The sequence below is a fragment of the Platichthys flesus genome, chromosome 6 (assembly GCF_949316205.1).
Source record: "Platichthys flesus chromosome 6, fPlaFle2.1, whole genome shotgun sequence".
NCBI classification, from domain to species: Eukaryota; Metazoa; Chordata; class Actinopteri; order Pleuronectiformes; family Pleuronectidae; genus Platichthys; species Platichthys flesus.
In genome coordinates this window covers 23386179-23405974 of record NC_084950.1, presented here as the reverse complement: position 1 = coordinate 23405974, position 19796 = coordinate 23386179, and the positions used below count along the sequence as shown (strand labels likewise).

The following is a 19796-nucleotide window of genomic DNA, read 5'->3' as shown; positions in this document are numbered from 1 at the left end:
CAACAAGATGCAATTAATAAAGCACAGGTCAAACTTTAAACTGTAGACTTGTTTTAAAAATTTAACTCAAGTTGGGTTTTATCTTTTGAATCCCTCTATAGTGATGTCTTTTTAGTGTGCATTTTCTGATCTACGTCTGATGGCCTGGCAGTTAAAACATCATCACTTGTAACACAGAGGCAGACGTGGTTCCTCAGATGAATGGCGTTGGGATGGTTTGGTTTGTCAATGGAAATTGGGCCCTGCAGGTGATTCTGAAAAGTAGGCGATAAGAGAACGGGATGAATCAAAGTCTCATGAGAACAGACGTCTCTATGCCCTGTTGCTTACTGCTCGTCCCCAGAAGAACGAGATGCCGGCGAGCATAATCATACATCCTGTTGATGAGGTTTTCTCCAACAGGTTCAACCACCGCTACAGGCTAGAAAACAGCTGCAGAGGGAATGTAAACATTTGCACCTGAGAACGACCTCCTGCTGAGAAAGGCACAGTTTAGCTGCACCTCTAATTGTAGCGAGGGACTTCTCTAATGAACACAGTTACAACTAAGCTGGATGTAAATGTGTTTAGACTCTTCATGTAAAAAAAAGAACAAGTTCTCGTTACTAACGGGCCTGGAACACAAAGGATTTCTCTTCCACATCAAATAATTGCATCTGAAGTTCAAATGACACCATCATGAACGATGATGTCGTGATAGGAATGGACAAATGGTTTTCGCTGTGGAGGGAAAGATCTGATATCAATGAGAGTGTCCCATGGTGCTCAACAATAAATCCTATCGTCCTAGCGACCCAACTAATCGGGATGTAAATGTTTCAAGACTCGGATGTAAAAACAAATTGAAAAATCCGTTATCTATTCGCTTATCATTTGAGGGTGGGAGTACAGGAGCTGAAGTGTCACAATTTAACTAAACCAAAGTAGAAAAAAGGGTTTTATGCCTCCATGCAGGCGACTGTCATTTGCCGGAGACATTATGTTTTCTGGTTGTGATTATTTTTCTTTATACTTTTATTTAAAACAAAACATGATAGACCACAACATTGTTTTCATAACAATACAACAATACATAGAAACAAGATAACAAACACTGACTATTTATCTTAGAGGAATGTTGAGCCTTAAGTTGTCTCCGATCACACAACACATTGCATCCTTTTAGCACCATTTTTAAATAAAATCATCCTTAGGCTTTGACTAAGGAGATGAAAACAGGAGGTGCTTCCTCCCCTGTCCTTCCCTCCACTCTGCTCTTTCTGCTGCTGTATATTTCGACAATTTGGCTTGTCTTACAATCAAGTTGAGCAGCTGCAACTTTGAGGCGTTAGCTTTTTTGTAGCAGACTCCAAAAATTAAGGTAGTCTGACACCATGTTTCATCAAACTGTTTAAAAACAAACGACATTGCAGTAAAAAGACTACAGAGTAGTTTATATTCATAAAAACAGTGAAAAACAGTCTCCACTACCCCTAAATATGGAAACTCATTAGACACAGAAGGAGTAATACCAGTTTTTGTTTTCAATAGGTTCGTATAAAACCACGTCCAGTTTCAGTCTCAACAGTATCAGCTCGCCTGTTTAGTTTGTCTATTGTTTTTACATATTGTGTATGTAAAAACATATGTAAAAATATTGTGAGTTTTTCCTTTAGCTGTTCCATATAATAAGTGTCCTGAGGTCCATTGCAGAGTCATAACGAATCCCAGTTCTGGAAATGGATCAGAACCTCAGGAGTTTCCTCTCCTCTGCTGTACTTTTGCAGCATCTTGACCTCCTCCTCTGTCAGTCTCTCATCTGCTCAAGATACTGCTGCTCTGCAGAATCGACTTCAGTCGGGACCAGCTACATCCCCACTTTCCTCAGGATGGTAGTTCCAGAGGTGAACAGCAAACCGCTGAGATATACTGAATATTCCCTCTGGCTTGTGTGGGAAGGGGCAGGGGAAGATAGGAAATGTTTCTGAACATGATGACGTGGTTTAGGACTTTAGTTTCAGCATAACGGTCTGAAGCATCTTTATCGTCATCTCAACTGGTTCCACTGGATCATCTTAACAAATCATAAACTGGCAGCAAGTGAAGACTTATTAAACCAGTATCGGATGGCGAATGAAGCTGGAGTTTGTTTTTGTAGTTTTCATGAAAAGTACCACCCATAAAGATCATTGATAACATGGTATCCTTTGTCTTTTGAGATGCGGTCACAGGCTAGGCAGACAGGTTGAATGAATTCCTTGGAGAGTGTCAAAAGATGAGGAGTGACTTTGTAGTACTTTCTCCACTCAAAGTAACTCATGTACGCTTCATGATCCTTGTCCAGGTGCTTCAGAAACTTTGCCAGTCCTTCAGCATCACGGAAATCATTTACGTGAATGAAGGAACCATTGGGAAGGAACTGCTCATAGTTTTCTCTTGGTGGACCCAGAACTACAGGAACCGCCCCGGCTAAGAGGGGCATGTTGACCTGCTCAACAAAGTAGTCTTTGTTGCACGAGTTCTCAAATGAGAGATAAAACTTACAAGTCACAAGGGTTGGGTAATACTTTTCAAATTCTAAAAAGTGCTCTGTAAAATCATTACCAAAGATATTGATCCTAATGTGTCGGGACAGCTCTCTGAAATATTTCTCTCTCAAAGCTATTCCAGTAGCTGAGTTTTTGTTACTGACAATCCAACACACACATTTGTCTTTCTTGGGCAGAACAAATTCCTCCTGCGTGTCTGTATTCTTGATCGTCACCTCATTCCTCACTGTGATGTCAGCATCTCGTCTGTAGCTCAGTGTTAAGTTAAACAGGTTTTCCAAGCCTGGGATCTTTGCCGTGTTCTTGGGAGATTCCAAATTGAACCAAATCCACTTCTGAAAATATGGACGTGGATCCTGAGGCAAGTTCTTCAAATCCCAGGAGATGTCTTTATGGAACAAAATGACTCCCTCTGCTTGGCTGTACAATGACCTGTTATTAGTCAGTATGCAGCTATCAATGTTGAAGTAGGCTTTGCATATTTTAAAATCAAACTCTACAGCAAAAGGCCAGGTCCACAGCAGGACGACAGGCTTTTCAGTTGGCTCTGGGGCTTCAGAAGTCTTTTCCTCAGCCAATGTGGACGTAGATGGACACGAAAAAGCTGAAAGCGCAAAATATAGAACGAAGACAATAGTAAAGCAGATAAGGCCAAGAACAGCTACCTTTGCACGGCCCAAAGCTTTACTGAAATATGCTGTCATCTGTGAAGACAACAAAAGAAATTTATGTTATCATCCATATCATGATCATTAAATCATACTAGGAACAGACTTCTACCCATGCAGACATAGAACAAATGCACTGTGGTGCCCAGGTATAACCTAACCTAACCTCATTTTATTTGTTTTCGTTATTTTGACATGTTAACAGGACAGGAAGCATCAGATATATACTTCACATGATTTAATTCCCTAACTTACAAAAAATGCAAGCAATTTTTTTAATCATGCAACATTTTCAAATAAGCATTTACTCCAATGTTTTAATAAACAAAAATATGTGGCAAATAAAAAAATTAAGATAAATGTTTAAAAAGAAAGGCACATGTCCATATTCCCCAGGCATTGATTTATCATTGGGTGTGATGACTAAAGTTATAACTGACCTCATTGTTGAGGATTTTTTTTTTCATCCTTACACATTACTGTATATGCCACCTAATATTATGTAAATAATGTATATTGTAAATTATATCTGTACAAGAGAATAGTGCCTGTCTAATTCCACACATACTCCCTTCTTTCTCTAAGCAGTAACCAAGATACTTCAACTGCTTATATTGCTACTGCAACTGCTACTACTTCTATTTCTACTTCTACTTCTACTTCTACCTCTACTCTCCTCTGTGCTTGAAACAGTCTAACAAAACCCTGGATCTATGTCAATATCCTTGCTGAAGTACATAAAGTTTATGGGTAATTTAATTTACCATCTTGTCCGAGGTTTAAATTAATCTCATCAATTACTGCTATTCAGACATGTTAACCTATTTGCAGAAAGTGATCACAAACTACATCCTATAAAACTCCACATCACAGATCATCAACCAGGCAGGCTATGGCATGTTGTTTTAGGTGCTAGGGCTAAACGACTCAGTTCTTTATTTCTGTCCACATCTTCTCTATGGATCATTGTAACAATCATTTAGCATCTAAAGATCTTATACAGAACCACACAATTGAATCACCATCATCTCAGAATAATAATTTCAAAAAGACTGCCGTTCTCACCTTTGTGTAGAGTACCAGGACAGGGTGTCCTCTCACTTGAACACTGAAACTACAGATGGGACCCACCTCTTTTTCCAACAAGGCAAACCAGTTGTACTAGTTTTCACAGCTTGACAATATTTTGTTCCTGTCACAGTGCAGTCTAGTGATAACAGTGTTGATTGTACTGAAATGACCGCCCCTGGTGACATTACGTCAAAAGTCTTAAGTGCTAAAGCAGTGCTGGGATATTGCAATGTACGTTTACGTTGTTACTCCAACTAAGTATGATTTCATGCATCCCTAGGCCTGCTTTACTACCAATATTCTCGTATCAGGTCAGAACAGTGATAGTAATAGATGACCCTTCTACATCAACATGTTTTCAGCAACCTCCAAAATGTTCTTGTTCAACAGGCTCCCAGGTGAATCTGGGACATTGGGTAAGTAGAGACACCTAAGCTTTAGTTTCTTTAATTCCCATCTAAAAAGATGTTGCTGTAGATAAGCATGGATATCATTTGACTGAAATCATTTGACTTCATTAAATTTTTTACATTACATGTCATTTAGCTGACGCTTTTGTCCAAAGCTACTTACATTTTTAGAACACTCAGCATTTATGAGGGGCCATTTTAGTTCAGTATCTTGCCAAGAACACTTAAGCATGCAGATGGGAAAGAGTGGGGTTCGAACCGGAAACCCCCGCTCTATCCCCTAGACCACGCTCTCCCCACTTGATGGGGGTAATGTCACAGAAAGGGGTTGGGCAATGTCATCAGAAACCCCCAATTGGAATTGCATGACCAGGTCTGGGATTCTGATGTTAAGATCAATGTTAAGGATATAAATCGGTCATGAATGAAACAATGTTCCTAATTGTTATCAAATTATGTTTGTGAGGCATTCCAGCAACAAAATATGCATTGAGTTGCTGAGATTATGTTTTGGTTTGGGACTTTTTCAAACATTTTCTTATTGTCCGACTTTATCAAATATGATAGATAATATGGAACCGCCATGGTTTGGGTAAAGTCATTTAAGTGCTCTTATCGGGTGAAATATACGATTTAGGGCCTTCATAAAGTAAAACAAAATGAATAAACTAAAGGAATGTAGCATATGGTCAGACGGGAGTTAATGGTATATACATTCTGTCCCATTCTGATTAAACTAACTGTCCCTGTCTAAACAGTTTGGCTAACTTGCACAAAATCAGTTAGCTCTCTTTGTCAGAGATGATCCAAAAAGCACACAAGAATGTCTGTTCTGGGCTCTGCAGCCATTGGAGAAGACAATGGGCTGATCAATGATGACGGTCTCTCACCTGCAAGGACTGTTTGTTCCCTGAGTAGCCCAAACAGAAGGGTGAATTACTAACTGAATAATCAGTTATTGTTTTTGTTTCTTGCTGTTGATCGATTCAAAAAAAGTGATACACCTTGAATAGAATGTTTCAAATGAATATTATAATTTCTTTATTTAAGATAGGATTCTTTATCCAAAATAGGAGCCCTTGGTGATGGAGGTTCTGACGCTGCAAAATGAGTGTGTAGATATTCTGCTGGATCCGTACGACTGATGCCCAACCTACTCATTTGAATAACCAGTTCTCTACTGTGAAGTTAAGCAGATTGAATTTGAAACAATGGATGCTGATACGTTATGAAAGTGCTTATTATTTCAGAGCATCAACTTTCAGAAATGAAAAATCATCCTGGAAAGGGTGCTATTATGTATACAAATTTGCCAAGTCCAAAGAAAAGGACAAGCAAAGACAATAGAGAGCATGAATAAACACAGTCATTAGTCACAGCTTTAACCAATTCAATATAAAGTCGTATACTTTTTGGCTTCACACCAGCGTACTCCCGGCAGCTGATCTGATTGAAAACCCTTTAAAGCTCAAGCTATTTTCAAAACATGCAGTGTAACATCAAGACCTTTAATGACACATTTTCTTTTGGTTCTATATTCAGCTCAACCAGGACACCTTTAACAAGTCATTGAGTTTTAAAAGGCTGATAAAACTGTTATACATTATACAGCTGTAAAAATAGTCACAAAATATAAAAAAAATGACACACCAGCAGTGTATTGGAACAAAACACCTTACACTGCAGTAAAGAGTATTTAGTGGTACTTCCTGTATAACTTAATACAGGAGCCCCACGTGGAGTATCCAGTTTAACCCACGGTCTGGTTTGTGTGTGTCTGCTGTGGGAAATGAAACGACAGTTCCGCTGATGTATCACCTCTGTGTTTCCTTTAATTAATGCTCCTCCTGTGCAGTAAAGTGAGTGTAATAATTCCACACAGGCCGCTGTGATCTGCATAATTTGCTGCCCTACCTCTGACTTAAAGCCAGACCATAAATCCAGTTGCGGCCCAAGCTTTAGCGATGGTGGCTGAATAATGTGGCGATTAGAGAGGGCGGGGTCAGGAGGAAAGGGAAGGGGAGAAAGGCACCTTAAATCCAATTGTTGCCCTCCTAAATCTGTGTCTTACTTTACTCCAGATTTCTAAAAGGAATCAGATGAGGTTCATAAATATTGTATCGTATTGTACGCCCTGCATCACTGGTGACATTTGTTGAGAATGTACATAGCTTTGAAAAAAAAACAACTCAGATACTAAGGCTCAGAAGAAGGTTATTCATTCATTTTGAGATTACAAATTAATTAACATAAAAAAAATGCTCTTTCCAAAGATTTGATGGGTTGTTTTCTGACCCATATCACATCATTCCATCAGATTATGAGGTTATCCATGTATGTGTAATCTTGATAACTAACAAACAAACAAACTTTGAAATTTTGAATTTCTCAAAACAGTGATCAAAAACTGTTTCAGCAAAACCTGTGGAGAATGAGGGTAATACTTAAGTGAACTGGCTTCCAGATTGTCAGAGAATTGACTGAAAAACTCACATGTTGGTTTAATTTAGCAAATGGTTTGGGGGCAAAATATTTCTGCTTAGCCGTTCAGACCAGATGTCGTGGAACATGTCTGATCACAGCGTCTAGACTAAACCTGAAGAAGCAGTTCTGCGCTTTTATTCTTCACATATCTGGAACAAGCTCCCAGAGTAGGCCTGACCCAATCATGGTTTATAACTTTGTTTTTAAACACTAAAGATTCACACTTAATTTCTGTATGAATTTTTGTCAGACTTCTGCCAACAATCCAAGCGTGAGAGAGAAAAAAGAACGAGACAGAGCTTAACTTCAGTTTACTCACATTCACTGCATCCCCCTCTTTTATAACAACATTAACTTTGTCTCTCTCTCTCTCTCTCTCTCTCTCTCTCTCTCTCTCTCTCTCTCTCTCTCTCTCTCTCTCTACCGGCTGACACTGTTTAAGACCCGGTGTTGTTTTACAGCTGTAATATGTGGTCGTTGAATTCTCTCTGCTTGTTTTTAAGACGCTTTGTTAGAAAAATCAATCACTCATCTTTACTTCAGGCAGAAGTGGAAATGAATCGTTTTATGCACCATTAAATTCTCAGCAAACACGAAACTGTGTAGAATAGGTCAGGAGAATAAAAAGTTTCATTTTAAAGGCTGTTATATTAGTTATTAAGCCATCCATACATACAGAGAATGATTGAATGAATGTGTATTAGGTCTATAAGTGATCAACCAGAGAGAAGTAAAGAGAGAGAAAAACATCACAAATATGGGAGCTGGCTGAGCGTGATTGTACAGAGCAGGTAACCTTGGGATCCTGGGGGAAGACGAAGAGACTGGGTTAGTGAAGAGCAGGCATACAAAAATCACAAACGTTTTCTGAAGAGGACTGGTAAAGTTTAGCTGAATACCAAAAAGGAAGGTGACGTTAAGGCAAGGAGTTGGTGATCAGACTGGAGGCTTGATGGGGGGAGGTGAGTGGCTCATTGCCAAAGGGGTGCATTCGAAAAAAGCCTGTTTTGCTTAGGGACCTTCCAAACTGAATGAAATTACCTGGAAGAATTTCAACGACAGCCATAATAAGAGCAGTTTGAATAATAAGGAAAGGAGCTTCTTTGCTTTCATACAATTCATTGCAGCAGTAACTTTAAGAGTGACACAACGCGCAGTTTTATCTTGTGACACGATCTAGAACTGATGTGAATGCTCACATTTTTCTGAGCTCATGTCTTTCACATTTGACCAGTGAACAACAAGCTGATGCACTTATAGTTCAAAAGATCATCCTCAGAAATAAATACAAATATAAAAGTGATTTCATTCACCAAGTAGTGGAATGGAAACAATCATTTTTTTCTCTCAATGACCCTGAACAGTCTGTCTCCTACAATAGAGTTAGGGTGTTTTCCATAACTACACAGTTCAACACAACAAAAAGACTAATTTCTTTACTTTTTACAAAGACGAAAACTAAATCTGTCCCAGCCTGTGTGTGCTCAGCTCCTCTCTCTGCATTGCCTTTGCCTGATGTCACATTTGTCAAACATTTCCAAAAGCACTTTATTATTTATTGATTTTTATTTGATATCATGGGATCCTTACATTTTGTTTTTGGAAAGATCTTTTCTTCACAGGTTATTGACAGTAGCAGTATATTTGAATAGCTGTAGAAAAGCACCCATTAGGCAAGCTAAAGCAAATAATATACCTAAATTATGATCTAAAAAGGACCAAATGTTTTTGTATGAAAGACTTCATTTTTCATGTAACCAAGCATTCTGTAAGAAATATAAACATCTTCCAATTTTGTAATAAAGCAAACGGCTTACAAATCGGCTGAAAATTCACTTAGTATTATCCACAATCAAAATGACACTAGATTGTGTCCAGTGATATTTTTTTCTCTGTAGGAACACTGTCCAGGATTTTAGCAATTTTAGCAAGAATTTGTAGTGGTTATACTGTGGTCTATAAATGTTCTTAGGCAGACAGAAGAGGCACTTGTTTATTTGTTGTGTTGGTTCTTTGTTGTCCCTAGAAGTTCAGATGCACTAGTCCATTACTATTTGAACCTCAGCATCTGGTGTCCAATATTTTAAATTATGCATTATATGTATATTTTTGTTATAATTTTTCAGGCAGTAGAAACATAGAGGACAATTTGGGGTTGTTTTGTGTCTATATACCCTATAAAAGGCACTTTGCATTTTTTAATTTGGTACTTGTACTTTTACTTTTGAAACTTAAGTACATTTCAACACCTGATACTTTTGATACTTAAGTACATTTAAAATTAGCTACTTTAAGACTTCTACTTAAGTCATTTTCTTATGTGTGACTTTTACTTTTACCTGAGTCACTTTCAGGTAAGATATCTGTACTTTTACTCAAGTATGGCTTTCAATAACTTTATACACCACTGGTTTTTACAAGTCTTATCATTGTGTTTTTCAGAGTGTCAGAAGGATAGAAGAGAGCAGGAAAGAGCAAAGCCTGGATGGACTGAATAAATCAACAAGCATTTTTTATTATAAAACTGATTTTTCTTGTTTAAAAAAGTTCAAAACCACCATGTGGTGGTCCTTGTTAGTATTGTGGCAGTGGTCAAAGTGTTTATGTAACATGTCTGCTGTGGAGCATTCCTTGAATAAAGTAGATCTTTACTCAACTAAATGCCGGGACTATGTTTTGAAGCTGTGCGTCTTCTGGTCCTGGAATAACATTAAAACCTAGTTAAGACAAATGGTTTCAGTCCAGAAATACAGATTTTACTTTGAAATTAAGAGCTGTTGCCATTATTTATGTTTGTGACATATTCAAGAAATACAGACATTGAATATGTGCTAAATGATCAAAGATGTTGCCTCATTATGAATGTAGGACAAAACATTAAAAATAAACATGTGACTGAGCTGTAGTTTACAGGCGTAAGTTTCATGTTTCTTTGTGGGTGAAATCAGCAGAGGTTCTAATAGTTGATCTGCAGATCATTTCCGCTGAGGGTCACTTTTCACTCCGCTGTGATTCACTAACCCAGATGGTAATAAAATGTCATGCTTTGCCATCATGTTTAATCACTGATACTCAAGCTTTATTGCTGCTGTCTGTGATTAGACTGTTGCTGTCAGAGAGTCATATTTCACTATACTACGCACCAGTATACTCACATTGTTGTGAAGAAATGCTGCTTCAAGGTAGAAATGAAAATACACTAATTATCTACTTACCATTATGCTGATGGAGGGGTGGGTGAAGTGTTTGAGTCCACAAAACTATTTTGGAGTCTCAGGGGTAAACTTTATTGCAGCAGAATCCAATGCAATTTAAGTAACTGAATCCTTCTTCAGACTTGCATCATCCAAGCACTATCGGCAAAGTGGTGAGTAGCTTTTCATTTTTCAGTGAACTATCCCTTTAAATACCGGACATCAACCTGAAAACCAAGCTAAACGTGTTGGTCTGTTGCTTGGTCCAGAAGCTTGTTTCCAGACTGATATAATTATCTTTCCTTAAGCACCTCAAATTTCAATTGCTTGATAGGTGTACCAATCCATCACAAACTGACCTGCCCGACACGTGCACCATGCCATGTAGCAGAAACAGTGCAGCCAAATTTCCTGATTCCGTGACAGGCAACGCAAGTAAAGAAAGATTAAATTTAAAAAGGCTGGGACCAAATAGCATTCATGTGTTTTGGGGTCATGGCTTTGATGAGAGGGCAGATAAGAGCGAGTGAATTCATATTTTCAAGGTCAATGGTTTTGATTTTATATAGCGCTTTTCTAGTCTTGATGACCACTCAAAGCGCTTTACAGTACAGTTTTCCATTCATCCATTCACACACACATTCATACAGTGCACCTAATCGCAGCACTTTGTTAATCTATGGGGGGCCATTCAGTTCGGTTCAGCATATTGTCCAAGGACACTTCGGCATGCAGATGGGTCAGACTGGGGATCGAAACGCAGACCTTTAAGTTGGAGGATGACCACTTTAACCCTCAACCAGAGCCGCTCTTGGTGCAGCTCTCTTGCCAGCTTTTCCAGGACTACCAACAATGGCTTTACTTTACCTTATCTTGACCTGATGTGACAATAATAAGACGCAACATCAAACAATCTGATACTCTACATCAGAAGGTGACGCTAGATGCTGCTGTGATTAGAATGGCAAGATAAACGCCCAAGGCTGATGATTAACAGGATGTAGATGTCTGCTTTAATAGTTTTAAATGAGACACATGCACTGTAGACCACAGAAGACCCTTGTGAGTGTGAGTCTTTTTGTTTTCCTGTGGACTGGTAAAACTACTGGTGTGATCCCACATTATCGACATATTCTCTGCTCATCACCATATAAACAGCTTTTGTCAGAGCAAATCTGCCTCTGCTGCTGAGTTAATTTGGATCCGGGGGAAGCAAAATAAAAAAGCCAGACACCAAAGAAACAAACAGATACGGTGTTAAATAAGATTCTCCTGCACAGGAATCAGGAGGAACACTCCTCGATTCAAAACCAGCTGTGTCGTTGCTGTCGATTGTGTGCAGTTTTATTTGTGATGAATTTGCATTTGTCTCATGCTGAGTGAAGAGTTTCCTCTGCTTCCTTAATGCCTGCTGAAATCATTGTTTACTCTCAGTCTGGAGGAGTATTGATGGTGAAGCACACATCTAGCTGATGTGTGCTTTTCCATGAAATAAACATAAACAAAAAAACGAATGTGGCTTCCAATTGATTATTCATCAGAAACCGTCAAATCACTTGTCTGCATGCACTTCTTCAGCATGTTTGGAAAGAACTCATATCAGTTTGTCCTAAGCAACAACAAGGAAACACTTAATGGTGTTGACTTCATGGAGGTGACACTTAATTCACCATTCACCCACAGTTTGAATCAAATTTACATCTTGCGTCAGTTACATTGGTTTAGCTGCAGTGGTTTTGCTGTCACTTTTTGTTAGACATGTATAATATAATATAATATAAAACATCTTTGGTTGTTCATTCACTGCTGTAGCATTGCACTGATGAACCGTGCACAGAAAATCAGACAATAAGTAAACTCCAAAACTCAACTAAATTAATCACTTTCTCCTCCCACACTTTGTTTGATGTCTAAGATGTCTCTTTTTTCATGCAATAAATAAGCATGTTATTAAAAAAGAAAAGGCAAAATATTGCTCAAGAAAATTCTGTCGTTGATGTGAAAGCTGGCATTAGCTAGATATTTTCAAATTGAAAACATCAAACAAATTAGAATGTGTGCTGTTTGTGATAGCTGCATATTCACGGTTCTTCAAACTGTCAACTGACATCCTGAAATACTCCTTGAAGTAGCAGCGGTACCAGGCAGTGCCAGTTCTCCTCTCTGCATCAATATTGGGTGAACCCCTATTTTTCAAGTGAAAGATGCACCAGGTCCTCATGACTTGATGTTGAGTCCATCTTTCTTTACCAATCTGTCATTTATACTCATAATTTCCTTGCTAAATCGTGTCACTCTCAAGGTTATATATCTAGCATATTAAACCTAATTTGTCCATTTTTGTGTATCAAGGATCTCATCCATGTTCATCAAATAAGGAAATAGTGAGTCTGTGTTCTGAAGTTCTATCAAAAACAACAGAAAAAAAACACAACATGCCTCCATTCTGCTTGTGTAGTGTCCGCAAGCCGGGATATTCATATTCACCTTGAAACAAGGACATTTATACCACGTTTTTAGCCTAAAAGGTTGCTGATATCTGCGACGAGATGCATTCAAAGACTGTCGGGCGTACTAACGTCTGTTAGCTTAGCCACTTCCGGTGGACACTAGTGTAAATGACACCGTTTCAAGTCGAATATGAATGTCAGGGCTTGCTGAAACTTGGATGACACCACACAAGCAGTTAGCAGTTTTTTCTGTCGTCTTTTTACCCCTGACACTCCCCCCCTCCCTCGACATATTGGTGAGTAGATGATGAGTGAATTTTAATTTCAGGGTGAACTATCCCTTTTAGAAAGATGAAGTGATATCTAGATTCAACTTCCTCCAAGTGGGCTGTGAGTTTGAGAGAGTTTGTGGTCACAGTTATTTGTCAGGTCTTAATCTCCTCCTGACTTTCCATCCTGTCAGACGGACAGTTTTCATTTTCTGTCCTGCTATTGACACCAGATGAGTCCTGACAGTGTTTGTGTTGATCTTTTTCTCCAGACTCGTCTCTGCGACACCGCCGGTCGTTGAGGGAAGGCTCTGTGGAAATCTAATCGATTGCAGAAAACATCAGCAATAATCACTACCGGTGGAGGCCCAGAGACCACGACCTGACGGAGACGGGTCCAGATCTGAGCAGAAGAAAGGCTGTGATGGAGTCTGTGTGATATATGCAGAGCTGCTGAGAGCTTTGATAAGAGCTTGAGCGTAACCTGGAGCGTCTGAGGCTGAACAATCAATCAGCTGGATTCTTTCATTCAGACTGAAGAGCAGGGGACTGCAGAGCTGTTGTCATCATCACCACACGTCTCCATCAACAGACAACCAGCCATCATTCAACCTGGAGGACACATGTTCATGCTGGAACAGCTGCAGAAAAAACTGTGTAATCAACAACTGTCTCCAGACAGACCCTCACCTTAATGTACAGGACATCCCATGATAAGCTTAACAGGTATGAAATCTATTTCATTACATATTACAAGCTCTAATAAAGAATAAGGAAATGGCCAAGTTTTATTTTTCAAATTCAATATCATTATTAATACAACTATTATTATATATTTTTCTATTACAAACAAAGATTTCTAGTACGTATGAGTATCTATTTGAACGTGTCAAATTGGCTTAACAACAGTGTTAATTTTGGCAGCTATTTTTGTTTTAGTCTTAGTCTTTTGACGAAAATGCATATTAGTCATTTTTATCCTTCTTAGTTTTAGTCTAGTTTTAGTCAACTAAAACTATTCACATTTTAGTATAGATTTAGTCACATTTAATAGCCTCATTAAAATCCTTTTCTTCTCTCCTCAGGCCCAGGGACCCTGTGTTGTGTCTAAAACTACATAATAGTCTAGCTTGCAGTACTTAAGTTTTCCATTAGATATCCCTACCAGCATAGGTCTATAGCAGGGGTTGGCAACCTTTACTATCAAAAGAGTAATTTTGCCCACCAAATAAAATGTGTCTGGAGCCGTAAAAAACATATTTGATAACAAAGCTAATAAAGTTTAATATAAAGTTATACTATACTAAACTATAGTTTGTTGCATTTACGAAATTATAGAACAACAATAAAGACAACTCTTGACATTTTATTGCTGTTTGTACCTGTTACAACAAAGGAAACACCGAACATTTATGAAGAGAAGAAAATACACAGGCAAGTGTAGGCCTACTTTGAAATAAATTAAACATATAACTTTGTAGGGTTATTTGAGTCCTCCCAATATTTGTGGAAAATGTATGAAATAAGAAGTACCCTATTTTGAAATAAATAAAAACACATAGCTGCAGCCTAATAGCTTAAAAATATATATTTAGTTTAAATGTGAAAACAAAAAGTGAGAGCAGGTCAGGCTGGAGGCTGATGCAGCTCGGTAGAAACCAACTGCAGCTTCTGCTCTGATCAAGAAGCTGAGGCGCTGATCTCTGATCAGCTGAGACCGGAGAAAGTCTGTCTGTGTTTTCACTGTTTCCATAGTTAAGAAGCAGTTAGTTATTGAGAGGCTGCCTCACAGGGACAAGCTCTGATCTCACTGTGTCTCTGAGCGAGTGCTCGGGGCAGGGGGCGGAGCCTCGGGACAGGTGCGCTATCTGGCGCGCACACACACACAGACACACTCACTCGGCCACTCCTGATTCTTTATGATGGCCTGATACGATGATGTTAAAAAAATTTATTTGACTTAGTCAACAACCAACATTTTCGACTCGTCTCGTCTCGTGAACGAAAGTTAAAATAGATTTAGTCATAGTTTTTATTTTCAAAGATCCGTTTTCGTTACATCTTCGTCTCGTCTTCGTCATGGAAAAAAGATCGTTAACGAATATTTTTCGTCATAGTTTTCGTCAACGAAATTAACACTGCTTAACAACATAATAGAAATTCTTCTCTTCATCATACACTTCATTAACACGTTAAAGTTAAATAATCTAATACTATTAAAGCAAAATGCCTAGAAATGTCCCACACTAGTGGTTATGGAAGTGCAATACTTGGGACACTTGTAGGCACTTAGAAATGTTCCACTCTTGGTGTTAGGGAACTACAATACGTGGGGCACTTGTAGGCACTTTACATGAAAGTAAAATCTCTAGATTTGTCCCACACTAGTGATTATGGATGTGCAATACTTGGGACACTTCTAGGCACTTATCAGAGTAGCAAAATGCCTAGAAATGTCCCGACCAATCAGAATGAGCCGGACACTTCTAGGCACTTATCATTGAGGTAAAATGCCTAGAAATGTCCCACTCTTGGTGTTAGGGAAGTACAATACGTAAGACACTTGCAGGCACTTAACATTATAGCAAAGATGCCTAGAAATGTCACACTCTGGTCGTAAGGGATCTGCAATACTTGGGACACTTGTAGGAACTCATCATTTAAGCAAAATGCCTAGAAATGTCCCACACTTGTGGTTCGGGAAGTAAAATATGTGGGACAATTGTAGGCACTGAACATTACAGCAGAAATGCCTAAAATGTCCCGACCAATCAGAAGGAGTCGGACACTCCTAGGCACTTATCATTGAGGCAAAATGCTTAGAAATGTCCCACACTAGTGGTTACGGATGTGCAATACTTGGGACACTTGTAGGAACTTATCATAGTAGCAAAATGCCTTGAATTGTCCAACACTTGTGGTTCAGGAAGTACAATACGTGGGACACTTGTAGGCCCTTAAAGGGGACAAATAATGCCCATTTTACCACAAGTTGATATGGTTCCTTGGGGTCTTAATGAAATGTCTGTAACATATTTTGGTCAAAATACCACAAGGATCATTTAAACAGCACCCTTTTTACCCTGTCCAACACACACCTCCTCAGATTAATCTGTTTTGAGTGTTTGTTCCTTTAAAACCTAATGAGCCAAGTCCCCCCCCCACGAGATACGAGCCAGAGTCAGGTGGGTCGAAGCCTGCCTGCGAGGCTGGGGCTGTCGCAGGCTGTTTCGGCCGCTTGACTCTCTTGTAAAGTGTGTACACTGCCGTTTCAGTTTCTATAGAATCTCTGAATAATGTATTTCTTTATGGTAAACAACACAGTAATTAGAGCAGAAAGTAAAGAACACAATATATTGGATCACAATATTGTGAGAGTTCAGGGAAAACATAAAAATTGTAATTGGCCGGTGGATGACTGAAATAATTCATGCTCTCAGTGCTACTCTCTAACAACTGGGAGAATTACATTTTCCTCCAACAACAGCGGCACAATGTTTGCAGCAAAATTCCTATAAAATAGGAGTATACCTGAGAAAACATGAACAGGTTTAAATTCAGACATGTCTGGCTGGATTCGCACAAGTTACTAGAAGTGACGTAAAGCTGTTGGTTTCTTGGAATTCTTGGATAATTCATCCACAACCTCTGTCGTCCAATAAGACGACAGAGGTCCTAAACCTTAAACAGATCTTACTACGCAACCCAAACATCATCTTTTTTCAAACCTATAATCAATTTGTGTGGTGTTTTTCCATTTAATGGATGTTTACACTTGTATTTGGAAAAAAGCCTTGCTACAAATGATTACCCAGTACTCAATACCCACGTAATGTTAAGACATTATTTATTATTTCAAATAACTAATAATTTTTTCATGATTCATACAAACTAGGTGAGTGGCTTGGCAAACTCCCATTAAATGTTTTCTTTTGTTAATCAGATGTATTAATACATCTCATAAATGTTTTATAAAGGGTGTCTTATTACAGAGTGGCATATAACCTGAATTATAAACTGCATACACTAAGACCAGGGTGCCCCTCGCAGTGCCCCTCACATTCCAACATTTCAGTATTCCGCTCCTGTTGCACCGCGCGGGTCCGGGTGTATCTCACTGGAGATTTGCCCCAAGCTGACGGTACCAGTGACGTCAGAGAGAAAGAGCGAGAGAGAGAGAGAGAGAGAGAGAGAGAGAGAGAGAGAGAGAGAGAGATGCTGTGGAAGCAGCAGGTCGCAGAGGATCCTCAGACTTTTAGTGGCAGCAGCTGCATCTCCTCCTACTCCTCTTCTTCCTCCTCCTCCACTCCATCACCACCGGGCAGTGGATCCGTTGGACGACCTGCCCAGTGTGTCGGGGAAACGTGCAACATGCCCGCTGAACACTTCCAGTCGTCGCTTGTTCAAACTCTGGTGGGATTTACGGGGACGAGCGGACGGAGACTCTTGGTGGATCCGAGGCGCAGGGAGCTGTAAGTTGGGCGGTAAAGTGGGAAACTTTCCATCTGGAGCAGGTTTTATAATTTGATGGACGTGCTGCGGTGGAGGAGATCACCTCGGGCATCACCACCCGCTGCTGCTGCTAGCGGTCGCCGCTGCGCACCGTGACGCGCCGGGTTGCGCGGCGAGGACCCCCCGGCTGATTCACCCGGAGAGCGCGGGGACAGAAACAAAAGAAACAAACAGTGCTTCTTAAATCTCCTCAACTCTGGATTTATCAATTCAGGCTCCTGTGTGGTTTCGTATCCCGGAGATGCCACCTGTGTCTCGCCTACGTCCTCCTGTGGATGGGATCGAGATGGATGTGGCGCCGTGAGGAGGCACCAGCTCCCGGATAATTACAGCTCGGACTTTTTGGCTGCCGGTGCGGCTCTCGGCTCTTCCTCATGCAGCTCCTCCGGCCGGCCTGGGCTCTGACTGCCGCTGCGGTCTGCATCCTGCTCCTGCTGCTGCTCCACAACCACATCCTCAGAGAAGGTAGCTACCACACTTTGGGATGGTGTGTGTGTGTGTGTGTGTGTTTGTGTGTGGAAGGTCAAACCGAGGGCCTCAACAGGTCTCTGAAACATTAGCAGATGTTAAAGAAGAGACCTACATGGTGTTTTGGTTTGATTAAGAAAATAGTCAAATGTACAGTGTTTCGCATCGCGTGCACGTGCATCAGTGGACGACATGGTGATACAGGGGATGAAGGGCGGGAGATGGAGAACAGATCAAGGAACAGAGGCAGTGGAAGCTATAGGCTGTTTTTATTGGAAGGATCCAGAAAGATAAGAGACAATGATAGAGAGAGGAAATACTGAGACTTTGCCCCCCTCTTTCTCACACACACACACACACACACACACACACACACACACACACACACACACACACACACACACACACACACCCCCCACACACACACACACACACAAACAAACAGGCACACACACACACACACACAGACACACACAAACAGGCACACACACGCACACACATAATTCAGTTAACTGTTGTTAAGATTTGAACTTTGGTTGTGAAATGATGCATTTCGGTCCTCTCACCATTTAAAAACGATCAAATCCATAATTTATTAATAGACTAATTGTTTTTGTATGAACTGATTCATTTTTTTAGTCTGTAAATTCCAAGGGGACATAGGTGATAAATTCAATTATCAATAAAGTGACATTCCCGCTGTCTAAGTGCTGATAGGAAGATAAATCAGTTGGAGAGATAAGATCTAAAAATCCCAATCCATTCATTTAGATTTTAAAATGTGGCAAAAAAAAGCTTCTGGTCATAGCTCTGCACTTTTCGAACCAAAAAGCGATAATTATTGAATCATAATGAAACAAACTAAATGTTAGGGCTGGCAGGCATGGCAGTTCATAGAGAGAAGTCATGCCCAGTTGAGGGGAAGCAAGAGGTCCGTCCACTCATTCCTTCTTGTTTGTATCGACAGTTCACATCGAGGGACAAAAGACCTGCCGCTCCTGATGGGGCTGTCTGCCTCTGACTGAACTCTAGAAAGTGAGTTATGTGCATATAAGATGTTTAAGTTGACAACTTTTCAGCATTGCTGAAAATCCCCACAGAGAGATTGCTTTAATTTGTCCGTTAGAAGAGTCTGATGAAGAACTGAAATTTTTTTTTTCAAGAATTTTAATCCTTTTAAGGTTTCAGTTGTCAAAGATTTCTCTGGAAAACGGACAATTCCTCTGTTGTCGTCAGAGTGTCCATCTGCTAAAATCCAGAGTAGACAAGAAACGACTCTTGGATTAATTCCACCACTGTCAGGTTTTACAAGTAGCAGTGTCGGCAGAGCCTCTCCCATGGATTTTGCCTCTCAGGCTCAGGATGCTACTGTCTCTGACCTTCTGACCCTTCGACTGGACATTGCACCGACATGCACAACTCAGGCCTTCAAAAAAACGGCAAACTCTTTTAATTTTTTTGGCAAGAAAATAATAATATTAAGAACTAGAGCTTATAGAGACCCTAGAACCTAGACCCTGCCAAGGCCCAACAGTCCCCTTATAAAACAACACATTTAAATTAACTACATTCACATATTTATATCAAATACCTACATACATAAATATCCGTCAAAACAAGCTGGATTTTAAAACTATCTTACAATATTAAAGAAAGCCCCAAGATAATGACTTGTATAGACCCCCCTGATCTGGATTCACACCAACAGGAATAAGGAAGATTCTTCTTTACTGTTTAGTTTT

The 19796-nt window shown here is 39.8% G+C and overlaps 2 protein-coding genes across 3 annotated transcripts in view; one reads left to right on the top strand and one right to left on the bottom strand.

The window, feature by feature from the left end:
- Positions 1-1046: 1046 nt before the first annotated feature.
- Positions 1047-3483, bottom strand: LOC133954793 (4-galactosyl-N-acetylglucosaminide 3-alpha-L-fucosyltransferase 9-like). The gene has a single exon (XM_062389282.1). It carries the CDS (start codon positions 3230-3232, stop codon positions 2141-2143), a length of 1092 nt encoding a protein of 363 aa, XP_062245266.1. The 5' UTR covers positions 3233-3483; the 3' UTR covers positions 1047-2140.
- A 13838-nt stretch (positions 3484-17321) lies between these two features.
- Positions 17322-19796, top strand: part of LOC133954753 (chemokine-like protein TAFA-5) — a 61403-nt gene continuing 58928 nt past the window's right edge. For both annotated transcript variants that reach the window (XM_062389236.1, XM_062389235.1), the window contains exon 1: positions 17322-18051. In XM_062389236.1, the coding sequence (XP_062245220.1) occupies positions 17961-18051 (91 nt within the window). In that variant the 5' untranslated portion in view covers positions 17322-17960. The remainder of the gene's footprint in view (positions 18052-19796) is intronic.

What these genes read in the sequence shown, in the direction of transcription:
- LOC133954793 (XM_062389282.1), bottom strand. Translation starts at nt 3,232, where the DNA reads ATGACAGCATATTTCAGTAAAGCTTTGGGCCGTGCAAAGGTAGCTGTT.